Below are 20848 nucleotides of genomic sequence, written 5' to 3'. Positions count from 1 at the left end.
CAATAAAGGTTCTTCAAAACTGCCACCTGGTGGTGAAGTCCTGAACTACAACAAGAGCTACACCTCTCTCTGTAGCTGTGAGGTGTCATGCTACAATACTGTGCTTGATGCATGTGCACTGTTATAAAAAACTTGTAAGATTTACTGGAAAAAAATCTTCGTAACAATTTGTACAAATGTTGGTTAAGTAAATTTAAATGCTACAAATTCATGTAATATTTACTCATTATCTAGTAAAAATGATCAAGAATATAGTTAAAGATTTGTTAATAAATCAGGTAAATTTTACTTAATTTGATCAAGTAATTGTGCAAATTTACACAACTTAAACTAAACAACATCCGCAGCAAGGTCCCAGCAACAAGCTAACATTAGCTACCATTATTAGCTTACCGTACTGTTCGTCCTGCTTCTCATCATTAGCATCACGGTCCGGTACAGTCTTTGGTACAATTCTTTCTAGTTTGGTGTAACCCACTGTGTTACAAACAAAACGACATATGATTTGTGTGTTTGAAGGAGGGGTGCACCAATAAATGGGCTGGCTGATTTATCTGCACCAATTTCCTTCATTTTGGGAGATTGGTTGATACTTAAGTTAGACATGATCGGTGGAAAGTGCTTTCCCAAACATAAGATTATTTTAAGGTCTGACCAAAGTGACAGCATCTCCTTTTTTAAAACATATTATTAAACTAGTTGTTTAGCAAAGTGAATAAAAAATACTTTTTAGTTAATTTTGCTTTGAAACTGTCAAATTTCTAAAAATACTTTCCATTTTGTCACTAGTAGTGCCCTGGTGGTAGTGCCCCTGAGCATGAGTTATTTGTGCTCAGTGTAAAATTCTAAAGCCTTTTAACCTCAAGCATTGATCAGTGGAAGTTATTAGTCAGCATCTGTGAAAGTGAGCACTTCCTTTCTGTCGTATTTTCAATTGTATTTTTCTAGTTTTGTGTTCATGAGTACAAATGGGTTCCAGTTGTTTCATAATTTGTTTATTTATTGGTTGTATATATTTGTAATGTCTCTGCTGTTGGTTGAGTGTAATACGTGAGATTATACGTGAAGCTCTTCATGAAAATGAAGTTTCCTCTGTGGACTAAAGTTTGTGAAACATTTCTGGCATTGGTGGAATTCTGCACTGGTCAAACCTGGGCGGAGTCCTCCTCAGTGAATGAGCCACATCCACCCACACTTCCTTTAAATGTGCTCAGCATTAACTCAAACCATTGTTCTGGAGTCTCATGGAAAATGGTACATGTGATGTACTTTAAGGTTCACGGGGGAAAACTCAATCAGTGTTTGATGGAAACAGATTTCTAACCTCTGCTCCGTCTTCTTTTCAGGCTAAAGGCCAGAGAGATGGCATGGTGGCGTCCAGCAGGAATCGGCGCCGGCCTCTGTCCATGGGTGAGCTGGAAGGTGTGTCGTGGCAGGGCCCACGAACCATTTTTCTCCAAAAAAATTCACAAGGATTTGGCTTCACTTTGCGACATTTCATCGTCTACCCACCGGAGTCGACTCTCCACAGCCTGAAGGTAACAGAGTGTCGCTGATGTTTTTACCTGAAGCCTTAAAGCAGGACAAATAATGGCAGGAAGGCTTCACAAAATACACACTTTGCTTTGTTTTTTGGGGTAATAGTATTTTTTTCAATTTGTATATTATTTTTGCTTTGCAAACACTGAAGAAAAACCATACATTACAGTGACAGATAATCAGCCATTTCACATTTCACATGTAGAATCAGATAAAAACATCTAAGTCAGGGGTTTTCACCCTGTGGCTCTGTAGTACCCATCTTTTTTATAGCTTTCATCAAAACTGACATGAAAACAGAAAAATATATTCATACTAAAAAGGATCATTTTAATAGTTTTAGTTGTCAAATTCTTGTCGTCCATATTAAAACCATTGGTCCTGATCTTACATTATCAACTCATGTTCTAACTTTACCAAGGTTTGTTACCATCTGGTGTATTTGCAGATCTGTAGTAGGTAATGGTCTGTCTCTCCTTGCATGATGTGGGGCACTATGGCTTTTCCAAGCAGTTGTGATATATGTCCTTGTTATTAAGAGCAGGACTGTAAGTATTTATCCTCAGTGTCTATCAAACTATGGTTCAGTAAGATTATCTTTATATCCTGTTGCACACTTGACCAAAAGCCTTCAGTCTTTGGGCAGTTCCAGTGTGTGTGTGTGTGTGCGTGCGTGCGTGGTCACCCACTGCCTCACATTCCCTTAAACAGATACAGTGGGGTGTGAAAGTTTGGGCAGCCTTGTTAATTTTCCTGATTTACCTTTATAAATCATTGATTGGATTTAAAAAAATCAGTTAAATATATCATATAGGGGACAAACACAGTGATATTTGAGAAGTGAAATGAAGTTTATATGATTTACAGAAAGTGTGCAATAATTGTTTAAACAAAATTAGCCAGATGCATAAATTTGGGCACTGTTGTCATTTTATTGATTTCAAAACCTTTAGAACTACCATATTTATTCATGTATAATACGATCATCATTTTTTGATCTTACAATGCATAAAAATCTAATTATCAATAACCCGTGTATAATATCCCCCCACTTTATGGATGAATTTTAGGGTTAAATTTCTAGTATCATACATGAATAAATACAGTAATTTTTGGAACTTAAATTTGGTTTGGTAAGTTCAGTGACCCTTGACCTTCATACACAGGTGACTCCAATTATGAGAAAGGGTATTTAAGGGGGGCAATTGTAGGTTTTTCTCCTCTTTGCATCTTCTCTGAAGAGTGGCAGCATGGGAGTCTGAAAATAACTTCCAAATGATCTGAAAACAAAGATTGTTCAGCGTCATGGTTTAGAGGAAGGATACAGAAATCTATCTCAGAGATTTCATCTTTCAGTCTCCACTGTGAGAAACATTGTGAGAAAATGTTAGACCACAGGCACAGTTCAAGTTTAGGCTCCAAGTGGCAGACCAAGACTAATCTGGAATAAACAGAAGTGAAGGATGTTGAGAAGAGTCAGAGTCAACCCACAGACCAGCACCAAACACCTACAACATCATCTTGCTGCTGATGGAGTCACTGTGCATCGTTCAACTATTCAGCACACTTTACACAAGGAGATGCAGTATGGGAGAGTGATGCAGAGGAAGCCTTGTCTCCACCCACATCACAAACAGAGCTGCTTGAGGTTTGCTAAAGCACATCTGGACAAGCCAGCTTCATGTTGGAATAAGGTGCTGTGGACTGATGAAACTAAAATAGAGTTATTTTGGGCAGAACAAGAAAAACACCTGCTACCTACAGTAACATGTGGGGCTGGTTCCATCATGCTGTGGGGCTGTGGGACCAGTACAGAGACTGGGAATCTTGTTAAAGTTGAGGGACGCATGGATTCCAACCAGTATCAGCAGATTCTGGAGACCAATGTCCAGGAATCAGTGACAAAGCTGAAGCTGCTGAAGCCGGGGCTGCATCTTCCAACAAGACAACCACCCTAAACACTGCTCAGAATCTACTGAGGCCTTCATGCAGAGGAACAAGTAGAACGTTCTGGAATGGTCATCTCAGTCCCCAGACCTGAATATTATTGAAAATCTGTGGTGTCACTTAAAGAGAGCTGTCCATGCTCAGAAACCATCAAACCTGAATGAACTAGAGATGTTTTGTAAAGAAGAATGGTCTAAAATACCTTCAGACACAATCCAGACTCTCATTAGAAGCTGTAGGAAGAGTTTAGAGGCTGTTATTTCTGTGAAAGGAGGAGCTACTAAATACTGAGTTAAGGTTTTTTTATGGTGCCTGAATTTATGCACCTGCCTAATTTAGTTTAACCAATTATTGCACACTTTCTGTAAATCATATAAACTTCATTTCACTTCTCAAATATCACTGTTTGTCCCCTACATGGCATATTTTACTGATTTTTTAAAATCCAAACAATCAATGATTTATAAAGATAAATCAGGAAAATTAACAAGGCCGCCCAAACTTTCACAGTCCACCGTATGCCAAACTGTTCATTTTTTACCTGATTTCAACCTTTCTGGATTTGTGATCCTTGTATATTTTTTGAAATCAACCCGTTTTTGATTGCTTTTGTGTAAATGACACAACTCTTCAACCTTTGTCAGTTTCTTTTATATTTTTGACTTTGTATATTATGTTTTAATAATTTCAAGTATTTATAAAGGTGCCTGTCTGGTGAATGAGTTCGTGTTTGAGTTTCTCAAATGATTTCAGATCTGGCCTTTTAAAAATATGGGCTATAAATAGTAAATTTGTATTTGTCCACCCCTAGATCTATCTATAGTGCTTACTAACCATAAGAGCCCTAAATTAGGCTGCTCAGTAATACTTCTTTAAATTCTAGAGGATTAGAGTGTTTCTTATAAAACACTTGCCTTTTTGTTTTGCCAGAAGTATTTACTGAGCTGAGTGGTGCCCCCCAGTGGTCATCCTCACTAATAGATGTTCTGTGTTTCCACTACAGGATGAAGAGAACGGTAATCCATCTGGAAAAGGTGAGTTTCATGTTCTTCATCCACACCAGGTTTAAACCTGAATAAAATCAGACATGACAAAAACATGACACCATCTGTCTGGTTTTTACTGAAACATGCATGTTAGATTGATTAGCAACTCTAAATTGTCCCAAGGTGTGGATTAGTATGAGTGGCTGGATGTCTTGTTTGTCTCTGTGTGCAACCTGCAACCTTGCATGTTTGTATGGACAGCCTAAACACAGCTTTTAAAAACACTGATGTTATAGCCCCCACTCTAATCTAACCCATGACCTAACAACAAATTACCTGTTTACAATTGTGCTGCAGATGCTAGTTTCCAGCGGTGGGCAACAGTAAAACCTTCATAAAAAAATGAACTCTTTCCATCTACTGGGTAAAAAGACAGAATCATTTTTGTTCTCTTCTGACATTAAAACAGTTTAAACCTTTACTGTTTTAAGACCAAAAATTTTTATTGCTTTTTCCAAAGTCACAAGTTTACAAGACTACTATGCCTAAACAATTCAGGGAAACTCAGAAATTATGTCATCACTTTGGAAGCTTCTGATAGGTTTGACATTATTTGAGTTATTGGAGTCCGTTGCCCCTGGTTGGGTTTTCCGAGGCAGATTGATCCTAGGTGACAGGCGGCAGGCCAGATGAAGAATAATTCAGAGCACTAGAATGGAAAGAAAAAATCATGGAGTGCAGTGTCTTTCACCCAGACAAGGGTTGGGACCAACCCTGGAGCAAGAACTGGAGTAGGGGCTCTTAGTGCCTGGGACCGGGTCAGTCTCACTTCTAATGAGTCACATGACTTTGCCTTCCTATAGGCACACCACCTGCAGTAGGAGCCATGCAAGTTGAGTGTAATGTGTTATGGGCTAAAGGCGGAGGTCTTGGTTCTCTGACCCTGGCTTACCTGTCTCTTGGGACCTGGAATGTCTCCTTCTGGTGGGGAAGGAGCCTGAATGACGGTGTGACCTGGAGGGGTGTGGTTTGGAGGAACAGCCTCCTTGATCTGAACCCTAGTGGTGCTCTATTAGTCACTGTTTGTCCATCTCAAACATCATGTTTGAACATAAGGCTGTCTTTAAGTGCTCATGTCACTAGGACACGCTAGGCCTTGGATCATTGATTGACTTTGTAGTCATGTCATCTGATTTATGTCCCCATGTTTTGACCCTTGAGTGAAGAGTGGAGCTGAGCTATCACTGATCAGCACATTGTGGTGAATTGTATCAGATGGCAGGGAAAGACATCGGATAGACCTGGTACATCGAAACATATAGTGAAGCTTTGCTGGGAACAGAAAAACCATCAGAAGTATCTTCAGCTCACACCACCATGAAGGCTTGAATCACATCCCAGGGAGGCGAGGGACATGAAGTCCACGTGGGCCCTGTTCATGGGTATCTGCAGGCCAAGTGGGCTGGAACAGGGCATTGTGAAGTAGATCCAGGTGTCGTAAAGACGCCCCGACGCCCCTCTGGCTAAATGCATGGTTACAATTGTAGGGGCCTTACTAGTCTTCTTGCTAAAATCTGTTCAGGGGTTCTGGAGACGAGACTCATGGTTGAACTTGACATTCTGGAGGAACAATGCAGGTTTCATTCAGGCCATGGAACATTGGATCTACTCATTACCCTCACTAACAGTGGTGGGCACTAGTCCACTAAAGCGCAAATGTGCACCTAAATTTCTCCTTTGTGCTTTAGGGGTTTTACTAATTTCATTAAATGATGTGCAGATTTGCATTTTCTAAATTTAGAATTGAGTAGCACTAATCGCAAATAATGTTTCACATTCAAACGTCAATTTCAACTAAAGGGAAAGATTCACACTCTTATTTTGAAAAGAACAGAGTTCCTGTTCCGTGTCCTGTAGCCTACCCAGAATGCATTGCTTCAGTTTTACTACAGTTTAAAATTACTAATATATCTGCATGTTTTCTTGCTGAAGCCCTGCCATAAACATGAGAAATGACCTAGAAGCAGCAGAACTAGCAATCCACAACTATTTTTAGTTTTACAACCATGATTTAAAAGTCTGTTTCTATGAATCAGCTCCCCATTCTGCGCCGATCTGTGAAAGAAGATGATCTTACCACTAGATGGCAGTAAAGTTCTGACTTTTCTCTTAACTGGGTGTTGTGGTAAATGGAGATTATTTTGTGCTTTAATATTACCTCAGCTAAGTTTTATCGAGTATATGTGCTTTTGAACTTGCAGACCTAAATAAATTGACTAGTGCTTTAGAAATTGCACAACTAAAATTTAAATTAGCGCTGCCCACTACTGCTCACTAGGGTCCTTGAGGGGTCACAAGAGTTTGCCCATTCCAGTTTATGTGTGTTTTGTCAACTTGGGAAAGACATTTTCTCATGTTCCTGAAGGTACACTGTGGGTCTGTGGTTACAGGTCTTTCAATCCCTTTATAAGTGGTGTAAGAGTTTGGTTTGCATTGACGGCAGGAAGTCAGACCCCTTTAGGGTGGGAGTTGGACTCTAGCAAGGCTGCCCAAAATCACTTATTCTATTCTTTTATGGACAAAATGTATCTGTACAGCCAGGGGCTGGAGGCAGTCCGGTTTGGTGACCTCAGAATTCTGTCTCTGTTATTTACATATGAAGCAAATCCAGGCTCTTTGTTACTGATTGGTCTACGATACTACCCTCACCGATGGCCACAAACTTTGGGTAGTGACTGAAAGAACAAGAATACAAGAGGCCAAAATTAGTTTTTTCAACAGAGTAGCTGGACTCTCCATTAGAGATAGTGTGAGATGTTCAGATGTCCAGGACAGATTTAGAGTAGAACTGTTCTCGTTCACAACAAAAGGAGTCAGTTAAGATGGTTCAAGCATCTGGTAAGGATGCCCTCTGCATGCCACCCTATGGAGGGCTTCCAGCAGTGGTGGGCAGGGAAGAGACATCTTTGTCTTTTCTTTATGTTGTGTTTGAATCCATGTTGTGTTTTCTGTTTCTGGTGTATTTTCTTGGCATTATAAGAACTCCGCACAGGCATGGCAGCATTGTGGTTCTTTAGATTGTTTTCTGCTTTTCCGTGTAGATGAAAACATTCTTTTCACTTTTTGAAATGACAGCTGGTGTGTGGAAACCCCATTTTTGTTTTGTTGGTGAACCCTGTTTCTTTCTGTGTGTCTAAACAGGTTGTCAGCGATCTCACTTAGAGCCAATGGACACCATTTTTGTGAAGAGTGTGAAAGAAAATGGCCCTGCTCATCAAGCTGGACTGTGCACAGGTAGGATCCACTCAGGATCCATGTGCAGATCGATTGTACACGTAGAACACAAAAATGTCAAAAGAAATAAAACGTTTTAATGAACTGATTCTAATGACACAGTACTCTAAAATGCACTACTGATCCTGTCACTATGCTAAACTGAGGCAGGTTAGATTCAGATTCAAAGTGTTTATTGTCATATACAGTACACAGATAAAACATGTTTCCCTGAGCAATGAAATGCTTACTTTGGCATCCACAGTGAATGCCAAGAGACAACCAGAAGAAAAAAGAAAAAAAAAAACGAGCACTTAAAGGATACTAAAGAAGGGATAGGATAAAAGACCACACTTAACTAGAGATAATAGCTGTGTTTCCATTCGCCATGAAAATGCGCATATTAGAATTTTGAAAATAAATTTCCTCAATGGAAACACGTTGATTTTGAAAAACATTACGTTTTTCAACAAAATGTTTTTGTGCTAGGATGAGGTGGTTTTTCGGTCGTATCGAAATTGGTGTTTTTCGCAAAGCTGCAATGGAAACACTTTTTTCACATCACAGGAGTCACGTGATCAAAAACCGTCTGTTTCTACTGGTGAAAAAGACGATGATGAAGAAGATAACAGGAAGTAGAAGTAGTAGTAATATCACAGAAGTAGTATAAAGTAGTAAACTCACCGACTACAATTTCCCAAAAACACAGCATACGTAGCCGCTCCCAAGTAGGGACTTGTCTCTGGAAAGCCTCGATAAAAGACGCCGACGTCTCCTCTGATGATGAGCGCTAGTGTCGTGGTAGCAACATGCTATGTGTTTACATCCATCGCTGCCATGTTTGTAATGACTTATCATGAGAACAAACGTATTCACGTGACTTTAATAACATTTCTTACTTAATAGAAACATAGCAGTTGTGAAACTGTGTTTTTTCAACATTAACAGAATATCCACAAAGTTTTGCTCACATTTGCGATGGAAACACAACTTCTGTGGCGACCCCTAAAAGGGAAAAGCTAAAAGGAAAAGAAGTTAAGTGGATGCTATGTGTTTACATCCATCGCCGCCATGTTTGTAATGACTTATCATGAGAACAAACGTATTCATGTGACTTTAATAACATTTCTTACTTAATGGAAACATTTTAATTTGCATTTTTAATTAATTTTTGTAGTTTATTTTGAAACATTTTGAATGTATTTTAAAGAAACTTTAAACTTGTCCAAAAGCTGTTGTTACTGTTATTCTTTGTCGCTAATATGAAGAGCAGCTTCTGGTTGCAAAAGTTTAAAAATGCTGTATATTTTTTTGCACTTCATCAAATTAATTTTTACAGGGTTTTTTATTTTGAAACATTTACATTAAACATTTTTAATTTTTTTTATTTTATGCCCACAATTTTATTTATTGAATTGTCTATTTTTGTTATTGTTTATGTTAAAAAAATCTTGTGTTTACCATTGTATTTGTTCAAATAATAGTTATGGGCAGGTTACAATATAAACAAATATTTGTTATAATCATGTCTTGTGATTATTTGACAGGAGTTTTACTTTTAAACTGTAAGTGTATTTAATTTAGTTATGTTAGTTATGATAGTTTAATCATGATGTAAATACAATAAAAATTAAACCAAGATTTAGAATAATTATCATTTTGATCCATACATTGGTAATGTGTGACTGGGCCTCGTGACTCTTTATGTTCAACAAATTGGGTCCCGAGGTCAAAAAGGTTAAGAAGCCCTGGTCTCCAGCACAGCTTGAGCAGCTGCATCACAGTCTGGTACAGCAGCACTACGGAGAGCGTTACACGTCCTCTCTGCAGTCTAGTTTTTACTCTCCTCCTTGTTCTGTTTGTTTCCTGCAGGAGACAGACTGGTGAAGGTTAATGGTGAGAGTGTTCTGGGTAAAACCTACTCTCAGGTCATTGCACTCATCCAGAACAGGTAGGAACCAGCTGTTGTTTTCAGATCTTATGACTTCACATCCTGACCTGCATACATCAGTCATGCTGCTCTTTTTTTTATCTAATTTCAAATAGTGAAAACAGTTTGGAGCTGTCTATTATGCCAAAAGATGAAGATGTGTTGCAGTTGGTAAGTGTGAGTATTATTTTTCTTCTGTCCTTCTTTTCATTTCCTGGATGTGTGAAACCATCTGTAAAGAAGAGTTTTATGTTTCTCAGAAGTCATTGAGTGGATGAACAGATAAGCAGGTGGTGTTAGTAAAACACATGAAGACAAACAATCAGAACAGAGCTGCCACCAAAAACTACTTTCTCTCTGGGATCAATAAAGTATTTTTGAATTTGAATTGAATTGTTCTCAATTGACTTACCAATTAAATAAGTGTTTAAATAAAAAACAACAGCATGACAAATAGACCAAAGCTTTAATATTTATGTATTTAAAATAGGGATGCACCAATCCACATGTTTTCACTTCCAGTCCCAGACCTGAACTTTTGATATCAGCTGATATTATTAATTAATTACTTAATTAAATCCATACATTTTGTTTAAACAGCAGGATAAAAACAAACCAAGCTTGAGGCGAATCAGATCTCAAGCAGGTCAGTGAACTCAGATTCTGATCTAAAAGTTTCCTCAAACATTTCTTCAGTGGAAAATGAGGCGAACAGATTCTCTGTCTAACTTCATACACTTCATTCAGCAGCTGACAAACCTTCAGGTGCTTTAGTTTCTATTCCTGCCGTCTCATATCTCCTCAGCTGCAGCTGCAGAGCAAAAACACAACCTTTATTCAGCAGCTAGCTGGAAATACTCTGAGACTTTAGACTCTGAAAACTATTATTCTGACCCTGCTGCAGCTGCAGACACTTTCTACCATGATAGTTGAAAATCAGACTGATGGCCTGATTACAAACTGTTGTTACCTCTTACTGCGTATAAAATAAATATTATGTGTTGACTAAAACATTGACAGTGACTAGTAATATAAAGCACAGAATAAAGGGCTCGACACACAGGGAGTGACAAACCACAGTGATTAACGTCTGTTATCACAGCCAGGGTGAAACCGAACACATGAGAGCGACAGCAGCGTTGTAAATCGCACTCTCAGGTCACTTGTCTTCAAGAAATTTGATTGGTTCTTCTTCTGCCTCTTGTAAAAGTTATGGGTGGTTCGTAAAAAAAGGGTGTGCATAATGGAGGTGTAAACTAAACAAATTTTGCGATGCTACGTGTACGGGTGTGAAATTTCAATTAATAAGTTTATTCACTCAATTCAAAAACTTCCTCATTATAACATACAAACACATTTTGGTTTAACACATACTGTGTATGAGTGAAAAGGGAGCAGGAAGAAGAAAAACCTTGTATAAACCTGCTCCTTTCTCAATATTTACAATGAATTTTTCATGGCCACATACATTAAATCACAAATAGAATCTGCAAACAATATATCTCCTCCTCATTAACTCAGAAGTGTATAAGACTTAATAATTTTTCCTTATAAAGTATTTTAAATTGATTTAAAGTAGAACATTTTTTCAAATCGTCATCCAAACTATTCCATAATTTTACCCCATAAACTGAAATACACATTTGCTTTAAAGTAGTATGCACAGTTTTACTTTTAAAACCATATTTTCTTCAGTTATTTCTGTCATTTGAACTTAAGACAACAAACTTTTGTAAATTAATTGGCAATAATGTCTTTTTTGCTTTAAACATAATTAATAAAACTTTTAAATTAACTAAATCCCGTAGTTTTAAGATGTTTGATTGAATAAAAAATGTATTTATATGTTCCCTAACATGCCCTTTATACAGAATTCACATAACTTTCTTCTGTAACACAAACAAAGGTTCAGTGTTGGTTTTATATGTGTTGCCCCATACACATATAAAACACACAATAGGTCATATACGGAACAACAAATGAGTGATATAATGTATGGAGTGTTCGTTGTTCTAAAATATTTTTTACTTTATTTAGAAGTCCAATACTTTACATAGTTTTTGTTTTATATAATTTATATGAGATTTCCAGTTAAGTTCCAGTTCACATGCATGATCTTCACTGGTCGCTTGGCTGGAGGAGAGCGAGTGGTTGTCACCTCATCGCACAAGTTCCACAGGAAGTGAATGGAGAGAGAGCAACATCGCCTCCTGTGTGTCGAGCCCTTAAAATACACAGCAGCTCTGAAACATGAAAAAAGGAATGATGTCAGATTGTTTTTACCTCCAGACTAAACATGATTCTTTAGATCAGGTAGCAGGTGTGTTCTGTTTATCTGGATCAGGTTTATTTTCAAACAAACAGGCAGTGGTGGGCAGCGCTAATCCAAAAATTAGCTCCACAATTTCTAAAGCGCTTATGAAAATATTTAGGTCCACAACTTCAAAAACACCTATGTCTTAAAAAATTAGCAGAAGCTAATTTTAAAGCACAAGTTCAATTTGACACTTAGTTGCTAGAAATTCATGTACAACATATGTACAGCACTGCCAACTAGTGGTGAATACAGCTTTGTACAGCTTAATCTTACAACCGCTGATTGTTGGGGATCTGATTTCATGAAACAGAACTTTGGCTCCTGGTGTAAAAATTAAAAAGTTGTTGAGGATTGCTAGTTCGGCTGCTTCTTTATCTTTTTCTTTTGTTTGTTGTAGATTTTTCATTAAAGAAGCATCAATAAAGTAATTTTAAAACTGTTTATTGGAAAACTGAAGTGATGCATTCTGGGTACATGACAGACTGACAAGAAAAGAAAGCACGGGGAACAGGAAACTAGTATCTTCTCTTCAAAATAAGAGCTTGGATTTTAAAGGTTTTAATGTTTCCATTGGATTTTAAAGTTTTCCAGTTCACCTGAAACTCATCAGACTGAAGAAGTCTCTTGGAGGAGAGACGAAACGTTTCACTAAAGAAGAACCATCCAGAGGACCTACTGATTTTTTTTTCTACCTGGATCAGGACGTTTTCCATGTAGTTGCTCCAGTTGACCACTAGATGTCAGTCTTCACCAGCATAACATCTTTAAATCATTTCTGAGTCTCTAACACCGTTGGCCGATTGCTTTTGAGCTCCAGAGTTTAAACTTTTTTTTTAAAGGAGCTCCGATTGTAAAGTAAAATAAATCAATACAAACAAATTTTTAGTATGGATTACAAACATTTACTGTTTTTGCTGTTGCCTTCCTGCTACGTAAGCAAACACAAAGCATTGTGGGAAATGAGAACCGTGACCCAAAGCAACAGTCAGCAGGATGTATACCTTCACAATAAGTGTGTTTATCTGGGAGGGGTGCTGTTGGATAGATCACGTGTTGTGATTCATTGACAGTCATACCTTCTGCTGTTCAACATAATGATGACTGGTAGATAATTAGTTATTAGCAGTACTGAATTTTAATTTTAGAAAGCGCAAATACGCTTATGAATTATAAAAATTAGTAAGACCACTAAAACACAAACAAAATATTTACGTCCGCAATTAGTGGATTTGTGCTTTAGTGGGCTGGTGCCCACCACTGCAAATAGGTCTTACAGATAAGCACATAGCTAAATGTTTTTTTGGGGAATAAGCTGTATTGGTTGAGCGTGAAGAAATGTTTCCGCTGTATTAAAAACAAAAAATCTGCTGCATCTGTCTCACTCTGTCCTTTAGCTTTCATTCTGTCCTCTGGTCCTCAGGCGTACTCCCAGGATGCCTACCTGAAAGGCAACGAACCGTACACTGGTGAAGTCCAGAACCTCCCAGAGCCCCCGCCTCTCTGTTACACTTCCATCAAGCCTGGCTCCGCCCCCCACAGTCTCCTGGACAACTGCAGAACCAGCACCACCTCACCACTGGACAACCGGCCCCTTGCTGCCCCCACACCCACATCTGGCTCACCCAGAGCTCTGGAGGAGTCCAGCAGCCAGCGGAGTTCATCCAAGCAGCACCGAGGCCGGTCGTCATCAGCCCTCAGCGCGCTCCAGTTTCACTTTGCAAACCACAACGCTGCCATTGCTTCTGCATCTCTGCCTCCACCTGGGAGGAGCAGCCTGCCGGCCTGCGCACGCTCCCACAGCGACGCCCTGTGCCACCAGGCTCTGACAGACTGGTACTACAGCCAGGCAGACGCTGCAGAATGCATGTCCCCCCGCCAACACAGTATATCTCAGGAATACTTATCCGAGCTGGGCCTGGGCTTAGCACTTGGTCCCAGACACTCAGCTGCCCCCAAAACCTCCACAAAGCAACACCAAAGAGACAAGCTCCTGCAGCGCCACCAGTCTGATTCCTACAGGCTGGGAGACCGGACTGATGGATCAGGTCCCCATGATTCCTACAGACTGGGAGACTGGACTGATGGATCAGGTCCTGGCAGCAGACTGTGCTCACAGAGTCTGCTGGCTGCGTACTCTGAGTACGAGCACAACTACGGTAGGTCTGTGGAAACACTGGCTGAAGCTTCGGCTCTGGTCTCACAACACTATGATCACACTGTGCAAACCCCCCAAAGGACCAAATTCAGTGAGCAGAACGAGCAGAGAGACTCAGGAGCACCTCCACACCCAGCTGCAGACACAGCCTCAGGCCGGCAGTCTGGTCAGCAGGTGGCCGAGCCCCAAACCAGGAGACTAAAAGACCAGGAACTAGTGGGCTATAAAAGCTACAGTCCTTCTTTCTCCCGCAGAGCAGGACACGTCCTCCAGCAGGCCCAGTCCTTCAGAGAGCCCACCTACAGTGGGCCTCACCTCAGCTGGAACACCAGCAGTGATGTGGAGGTAACACCCCGTCCCCGGTCCACCCCGGCTCGTCCCGCCTCAGAGGAGGAGCAGGTCCGGCTCAGAGAGGACAGAGTCTTCAGTCAGAAAGTGGTCCTGAGGCAGACGCTGCCTGCTGACAGCCGGAGAGCAGCTCAGTCCGTGCAGCAGCCACACTACACCATGCCTGCTGGGTCACCGGAGCTGCCCGGCTGGACCCCACCATCTGGAACCTCACCGCTTCCCACTGCCACGGGCCGCCGGGCCAATGGTGGTCTGGCACAGCATGCTCTGGACTCGCTAGCATCAATTCCTTTCATAGGTTAGTGAGTCCCAGCTTTGTTCACAGTTCAGAGTGCCATAAAATGTCCTTGGTGGGACAGAGTCAGCCGGTGAGACCAGATTACATCTGATCCATGACCTGTTTCTGACTGGCTACAGTTGAAACCAGCTGAACACCAGATACAAAAACAGTAGGGCTGCAACGATACAGAAAATTCACAATTCGGTTCGATACTTTAGTCTCACGGTTCGATATTTTTTCGATACAAAAAAAAGAGAAATGTCCATGCCCCTTTTAACTTGTAATTTATTTAAATTAATTATGAACTTTTGTTTAACCTCAAAAGTACAGTTTTTAAATTAAATGTTGCTGAAACAGCAAGTTTCTCAGTGGCTCTGTGCTCAAAAATACAGCCTAGGTGGAGTAGTCAAACACAGATCCACTGATCCTTCAACACAGAGCATCTTCAGAAAACATGTTGATAAAATAAATTTTAAAAATCTGTATTGTTCTATACAAATGTGTATTGAACCTAAAGCACTGTTCGATATGGTTTGATACGGGTACATGTATTGTTGCACCCCTAAAAGACACATGCTTTTTTCACACAGTCTGACATGAAATCAGAATAAACAAATAAAAATTTGCCTCAATCGTTATTCTGGCATTTAGCAAATAGAAAACATATCTTTAATCCTAACTGACCTAAAGTAGGAATAATTAATTCTGGTTTCATGTCAGTGTGAAGAAAATGCTTATAGTTTATGTAAACTGGTTTCAGCTATATAAAGTTTTATGTCTACGTAATGTTTTTCAAACATTTATGCATCATTTTCTCCAAAGTGTTGTATTGAGAAAGTGTTGTATTAAGTGATGTTGTACTGTGTGTGAATATTAACAAGTGTGTCATTTGTGTTCTGCACATAAACACCAACAGATGGTTCAACTTAGTGAAGTTATAGAGACAAAGCTAATGTAGGCAGAAATGATTTATCTTCTGATAGTCAACATCCTACAGAGAAACTACATCACTCACTCACAAAAACTGATGTTGGATTTACTTAACTATGTTATGTCAACTGGTAAAATGGACTGTACTTATATCTCGCCTTTCTATCCATCCAGTTCAAAGCAACATACTCATGTTCTTTGGGTAGGAACTGGGTATATTGCTTTGGATTTACTCAGCTCAGTTAAGTGGAACCAGTTGTTTGCAGATAATTGTGATCTGTGGGGAGAGCAGAGAACAGAGGAAAATCTCCAGAGATGGAGGTTTGCCCCGGAAAGGAGGGGAATGAAGGTTAGCCGTAGCAAAACTGAATACATATGTGTGAATGAGAGGGACCCAAATGGAGACATGAGGTTACAGAGAACAGTGATAAAGAAGGTGAAGGACTTAGGGTCAACAGTCCAGAGCACTTGTGGTAAAGAAGTGAAGAAACGTGTCTAAGCAGGTTAGAATGAGTGGAGAAACATTTCAGGTGTGATGTGTGAGAAAAGAGTATCAGCAAGAATGAAGGGGAAGGTGTAGGAGACGGTGGTCAGACCAGCTATGCTGTTTGGTTTAGAGACAGTGGCAATGACAAAGAGACAGGAGGCAGAGCTGGAGGTTGCAGAGATGAAGATGTTGAGGTTCTCTTTGGGAGTGACAAGGATGGAGAAGATCAGGAATGAATGCATCAGAAGAACAGCCCATGTCAGGTGTGTTGGAGATAAAATCAGAGAAACCAGACTGAAATGGTTTGGACATGTAGAGAGGAGAGATAGTGAATCTGTAGAAGGATGCTGAGGATGGAACTGCCAGGCAGGAGACCTGGAGGAACACCAAAGAGGACATTTATGGATGGAGTGAAAGAGGACATGAAAGCAGTTGGTGTGAGAGAAGAAGATGCAGAAGATAGGGTTACTTGGAAACAGATGACTCTCTAGCTGCTTTTCCATTGATCATGAAAATTCGCAAATTAGACTTTTGAAAATAAATTTGCTCAATGGAAACACATCAATTTCGAAAAAAATGACGTTTTTCGAGAAAATGTTTTTGCTCTAGGATGAGGTGGTTTTTCAGCCATATCAAAATTGGTGTCTTTTGCAAAACTGCAATGGAAACACTTTTTTCGCATCATGGGAGTCACGTGATCAACAACCAGCTGTTTCTACTGGTGAAAAAGACGATGATGAAGAAGATAACAGGAAGTAGAAGTAGTAGTAATATCATAGAAGTAGTATAAAATAGTAAACTCACTGACTACAATTTCCCAAAAACACAGCATACGTAGCCGCTCCCAAGTAGGGACTTGTCTCTGGAAAGCCTCGACAAAAGACGCCGACGTCTCCTCTGATGATGAGCGCTAGTGTCGTGGTAGCAACATGCTATGTGTTTACATCCATCGCTGCCATGTTTGTAATGACTTATCATGAGAACAAACGTATTCACGTGACTTTAATAACGTTTCTTACTTAATGGAAACACTGCAGTTGTGAAACTGTGTTTTTTCAACATTAACAGAATATCAACAAAGTTTTGCGCACATTTGTAATGGAAACGCAACTTCTGTGGCGACCCCTAAAAGGGAAAAGCTGAAAGGAAAAGAAGTTAAGTGGAACCAGTTGACCTAACATGGTTCAGGAATTCCAACATTTCATTTGTTAGAGTGAGCTGCTATGAAAGAGAATAATCTGTGGTCCTCATCCTCTTCAGAGAATCCAACATTTGGAACAAAAAGAGGTTTTTACACTTAGATCTCAATTAAAATGATACAGATTTATTCTCATTGTTGCAGCTGTATGATGGAAATCCTGTCTTTTTGTTTTTGCCTTTAAGAACTCGTTCTGTGCACAAGCTCCTGGCAGAAGTTTTATTTCTTGCTGTGCTAAGTTTTGTGTGTTTATTCATTTTAATTACTTAATTAATTATTTTTTAAGTTTAACTAGGACCGGACGGTGTGACCTCAAATTCATATCACGGTATAAACTCAACCCCTTCACGGTAACGGTATTTATCACGGTAGAAAACTGTCATAAAAAGTAAAGATATTGTAATTTTTAGAGCTTTTTTTGCAGAAAACTGTAATCTTAATCAAACCCAACATTTTTGCTTTAATATCTGCCTGCCAAACAATGAGCTTCCGCCTGCTATCTGCTGCTGCTCTGCTGCGCTCTCATCTTCATCATCTTCATCATCAGAGCAAAAGCCGACTTTACATTAGCAAGATGGATTTATGACTGAACGAACATCCACGTCTTTTTTTAATCATCTCTGTGGGTAACAATACATAAAAAGGTTTTTCTCCGACAACTTGGGTGTGAAAAAACTGTTGTTATTAAAGCTTCGCTCTGCGCAACTTGCAGCCGGAGGGAGGAAATGATCCCGATGTAACTTTTCTACAGCGGGAGGGGAAAATTTTGAGGATTTATTCTCTGTACAAGTTTTAAAATGCTATAAATTTTTCATTATATTTCAAACTCCTGCTCAGTTGTCTCTGCACTCACAGCCATGTTGACACAGGTGTGATGACGTAATGACGATAGGACGGTAGAGTATAAATTTCTACCGTAGGCCAACTTCATACCGTTTCTATCATCTACCACATATACCGCGCAACCCTAAGTTTAATAGTTTATACCACTTAAACTTTAAAGATGATCACAGATTCGGACTCGGTGCCATTCTGATCTATACTTGGGGAATCACTAACTAAAATTTAAGGCAAGTGTCATGTTCCTGTGATTGACAGCCTGGGTACAGCCCCAGCTCCAACAATACATCATGAAAAACAACTGGAGGAAGCAGAGACACTTTATGTTGGAGGTGAAGCTGAAAACAAAATGAGCCATAATCAATAGTTACCATTTTATTGTGTTTGTCTGTTGGAGAAGAAGCTCTGCTTTAGACAGGTGTTCTGAGTGTTTCCTGTGTGTGACCCCTGACCTTTAGATGAACCCAGCAGTCCTAACACTAACCGTCAGGCCTGCTCTGTAGTGTCCAGTCCCCAGGCCTCCACTGTGTCCACCCTCACCTCTACCTTTGTGTCCCCCACCCTCTCCATGTCCCCCTTTGTCCAACGTGGCTCTCAGGACTGCAGTGAGTCTCCCTCACCTTGTTAATTTGAAAAAGGCATTGTAAAGGACCAGTTGTTCTCTTGTTGTGTGTCTAAACTGTCTCCTCTCCTCACGTTCATGTTCTGTCTTCAGGCAGCATTAAAAGCCGCCGCTCTTCTTATCTACTCGCCATCACCACTGAGAGGTCCATGTCCTGCGACGAGGGCCTCAACACTTTCAGGGAGGAAGGCCGAGTCTTCTCGTAAGTCACAAACTCAGGGGAACCTTTGGTAACATTGATCAGCACTGTGTCTAGAACAGCTAAACACCAGCTGCAGGGGTTCTCTGTGTTTAAAAAGGCTGGGGGGGGGGGGGGGGTAAGTCTCTTGAGCCTCATATAGCTACTTGTCCCTGCAGCAACCCTTTCTAGTTTGGACAAATTATACAGTTGTCTTCAAAGGTATTGTCAAGTCCCTCCAGTGTATCCTGGGTCTTCCTCTGGGTCTCCTCCCAGTGGAACGTGTCCAGAACACCTCACCAGGGAGGAGTCCAGGAGACATCCTAACCAGATGAACCACCTCAACTGGCTCCTCCGGACGTGGCGGAGGAGTCGATCTCTTGCTCCATTCTTCCCTCATTCATGAACAAGACCCCAAGATACTTAAACTCCTCCACTTGGGACAGGACCTCCTCCCCGACCCGGAGAAGGCACCCTACCCTGTTCTGGCTCAAGACCATGGACTGGGATTTGGAGGCACTGATCCTCATCCCAGCTGCTTCACACTCAGCTGTGAACCGCTCCAGTGAGAGCTGGAGATCAGGATCTGATGAAGCCAATAGGACCACATCATTCACAAAAAGCAGAGATGTGATCCTAAGATCACCAAAAAGGATCCCCTCAACACCTTGGYTGCTCCTAGAAATTCTGTCCATAAAAGTTATGAACAGAATTGGTGACAAAGGACAACCTTGGTGGAGTCCAACTCTCACCGGAAACTAGTCCGACTTACATGGCTTACAATGTTAATGCAGACCAAACTCTGTCAGGGACCTAACAGCACATAACAATGGGCCTGGTACCCCATACTCCCGGAGTACCTCCCACAGGATTCCCCGAGGGACACGGTCGAACGCCTTCTCCAAGTCCACAAAGCACATGTAAACTGGTTGAACTCTCATGCACCCTCCAGGACCCTGCTGAGGGTGTAGAGCTGGTCCGCTGTTCCACGACCAGGACCAAAACCACACTGCTCTTCCTGAATCTGAGATTCGACTATCTGACAGACCCTCCTCTCCAGGACACCTGAATAGACCTTACCAGGGAGGCTCAGAAGTTTGATTCCCCTATAGTTGGAACACACCTGGTGGTCCCCTTTTTAAATAGGGGGACCACCATCCCGGTCTGCCAATCCAGGGTAACTGCCCCCGATGTCCACACGATACTGTAGAGTCACATCAACCAACACAACCCCACAACATCCAGAGCCTTAAGGAATTCCAGGTGAATCTCATCCACCAGGGGCGGCTGTGGTGTAGTGGTAGAGCAGTCGGCTTTGGGACCCGCAAGTCACAGTTTCGACTCCCTCCCATGCCCGCATGCCGTGGTGTCCTTGAGCAAGACACCCAACCCCCAACTGCTCCCCGGGTACCTACATGGCTGCCCGCTGCTCCACTTGGGTGTGGATGGGTCAAATGCAGAGCACAAATTTCATCATTGTATGGGAACATACACTGATGACCAATATAAGCACCTTTAGCCCCGGCGCCCTGCCACTGAGGAGCTTTTTAACCACCTCAGTGACCTCGGCACCAGAGATTGGAGAGTCCGACCCAGGGTCCTCAGGCTCTGCTTCCTCATGGGAAGACGTGTCGGTGGGATTGAGGAGGTCTTCGAAGTATTCCACCCACCGACCCACAACGTCCTGAGTTGAGGTCAGCAACGCACCATCCCCACCATAAATACAGTGGTTTGCAAAAGTATTCATACCCCTTGAACTTTTCCATATTTTGTCACATTACAACCACAAACATAAATATATTTCACTGGAATTTAATG

At 40.9% G+C, this 20848-nt stretch overlaps 1 protein-coding gene across 8 annotated transcripts in view; it reads left to right on the top strand.

Moving 5' to 3' along the window:
• Window positions 1–20848, top strand: part of LOC106531326 (rho GTPase-activating protein 23) — a 114897-nt gene that overhangs the window by 68780 nt on the left and 25269 nt on the right. For 5 of the 8 annotated variants that reach the window (XM_014027163.1, XM_014027162.1, XM_014027158.1 and 2 more), the window contains exons 2-9: window positions 1347–1538; window positions 4490–4520; window positions 7674–7766; window positions 9618–9696; window positions 9792–9852; window positions 13413–14793; window positions 18689–18835; window positions 18946–19054. In XM_014027163.1, coding sequence (XP_013882617.1) covers window positions 1347–1538; window positions 4490–4520; window positions 7674–7766; window positions 9618–9696; window positions 9792–9852; window positions 13413–14793; window positions 18689–18835; window positions 18946–19054 — 2093 coding nt within the window. The remainder of the gene's footprint in view (window positions 1–1346; window positions 1539–4489; window positions 4521–7673; window positions 7767–9617; window positions 9697–9791; window positions 9853–13412; window positions 14794–18688; window positions 18836–18945; window positions 19055–20848) is intronic. The other 3 variants (XM_014027159.1, XM_014027160.1, XM_014027161.1) reach the window with 3 other exon arrangements.

The sequence above is a fragment of the Austrofundulus limnaeus genome, unplaced genomic scaffold, assembly GCF_001266775.1.
Source record: "Austrofundulus limnaeus strain Quisiro unplaced genomic scaffold, Austrofundulus_limnaeus-1.0 Scaffold620, whole genome shotgun sequence".
NCBI lineage: Eukaryota > Metazoa > Chordata > Actinopteri > Cyprinodontiformes > Rivulidae > Austrofundulus > Austrofundulus limnaeus.
Note: the sequence above shows the minus strand (reverse complement) of the source record. Positions and strands in the feature narration are given on the sequence as shown.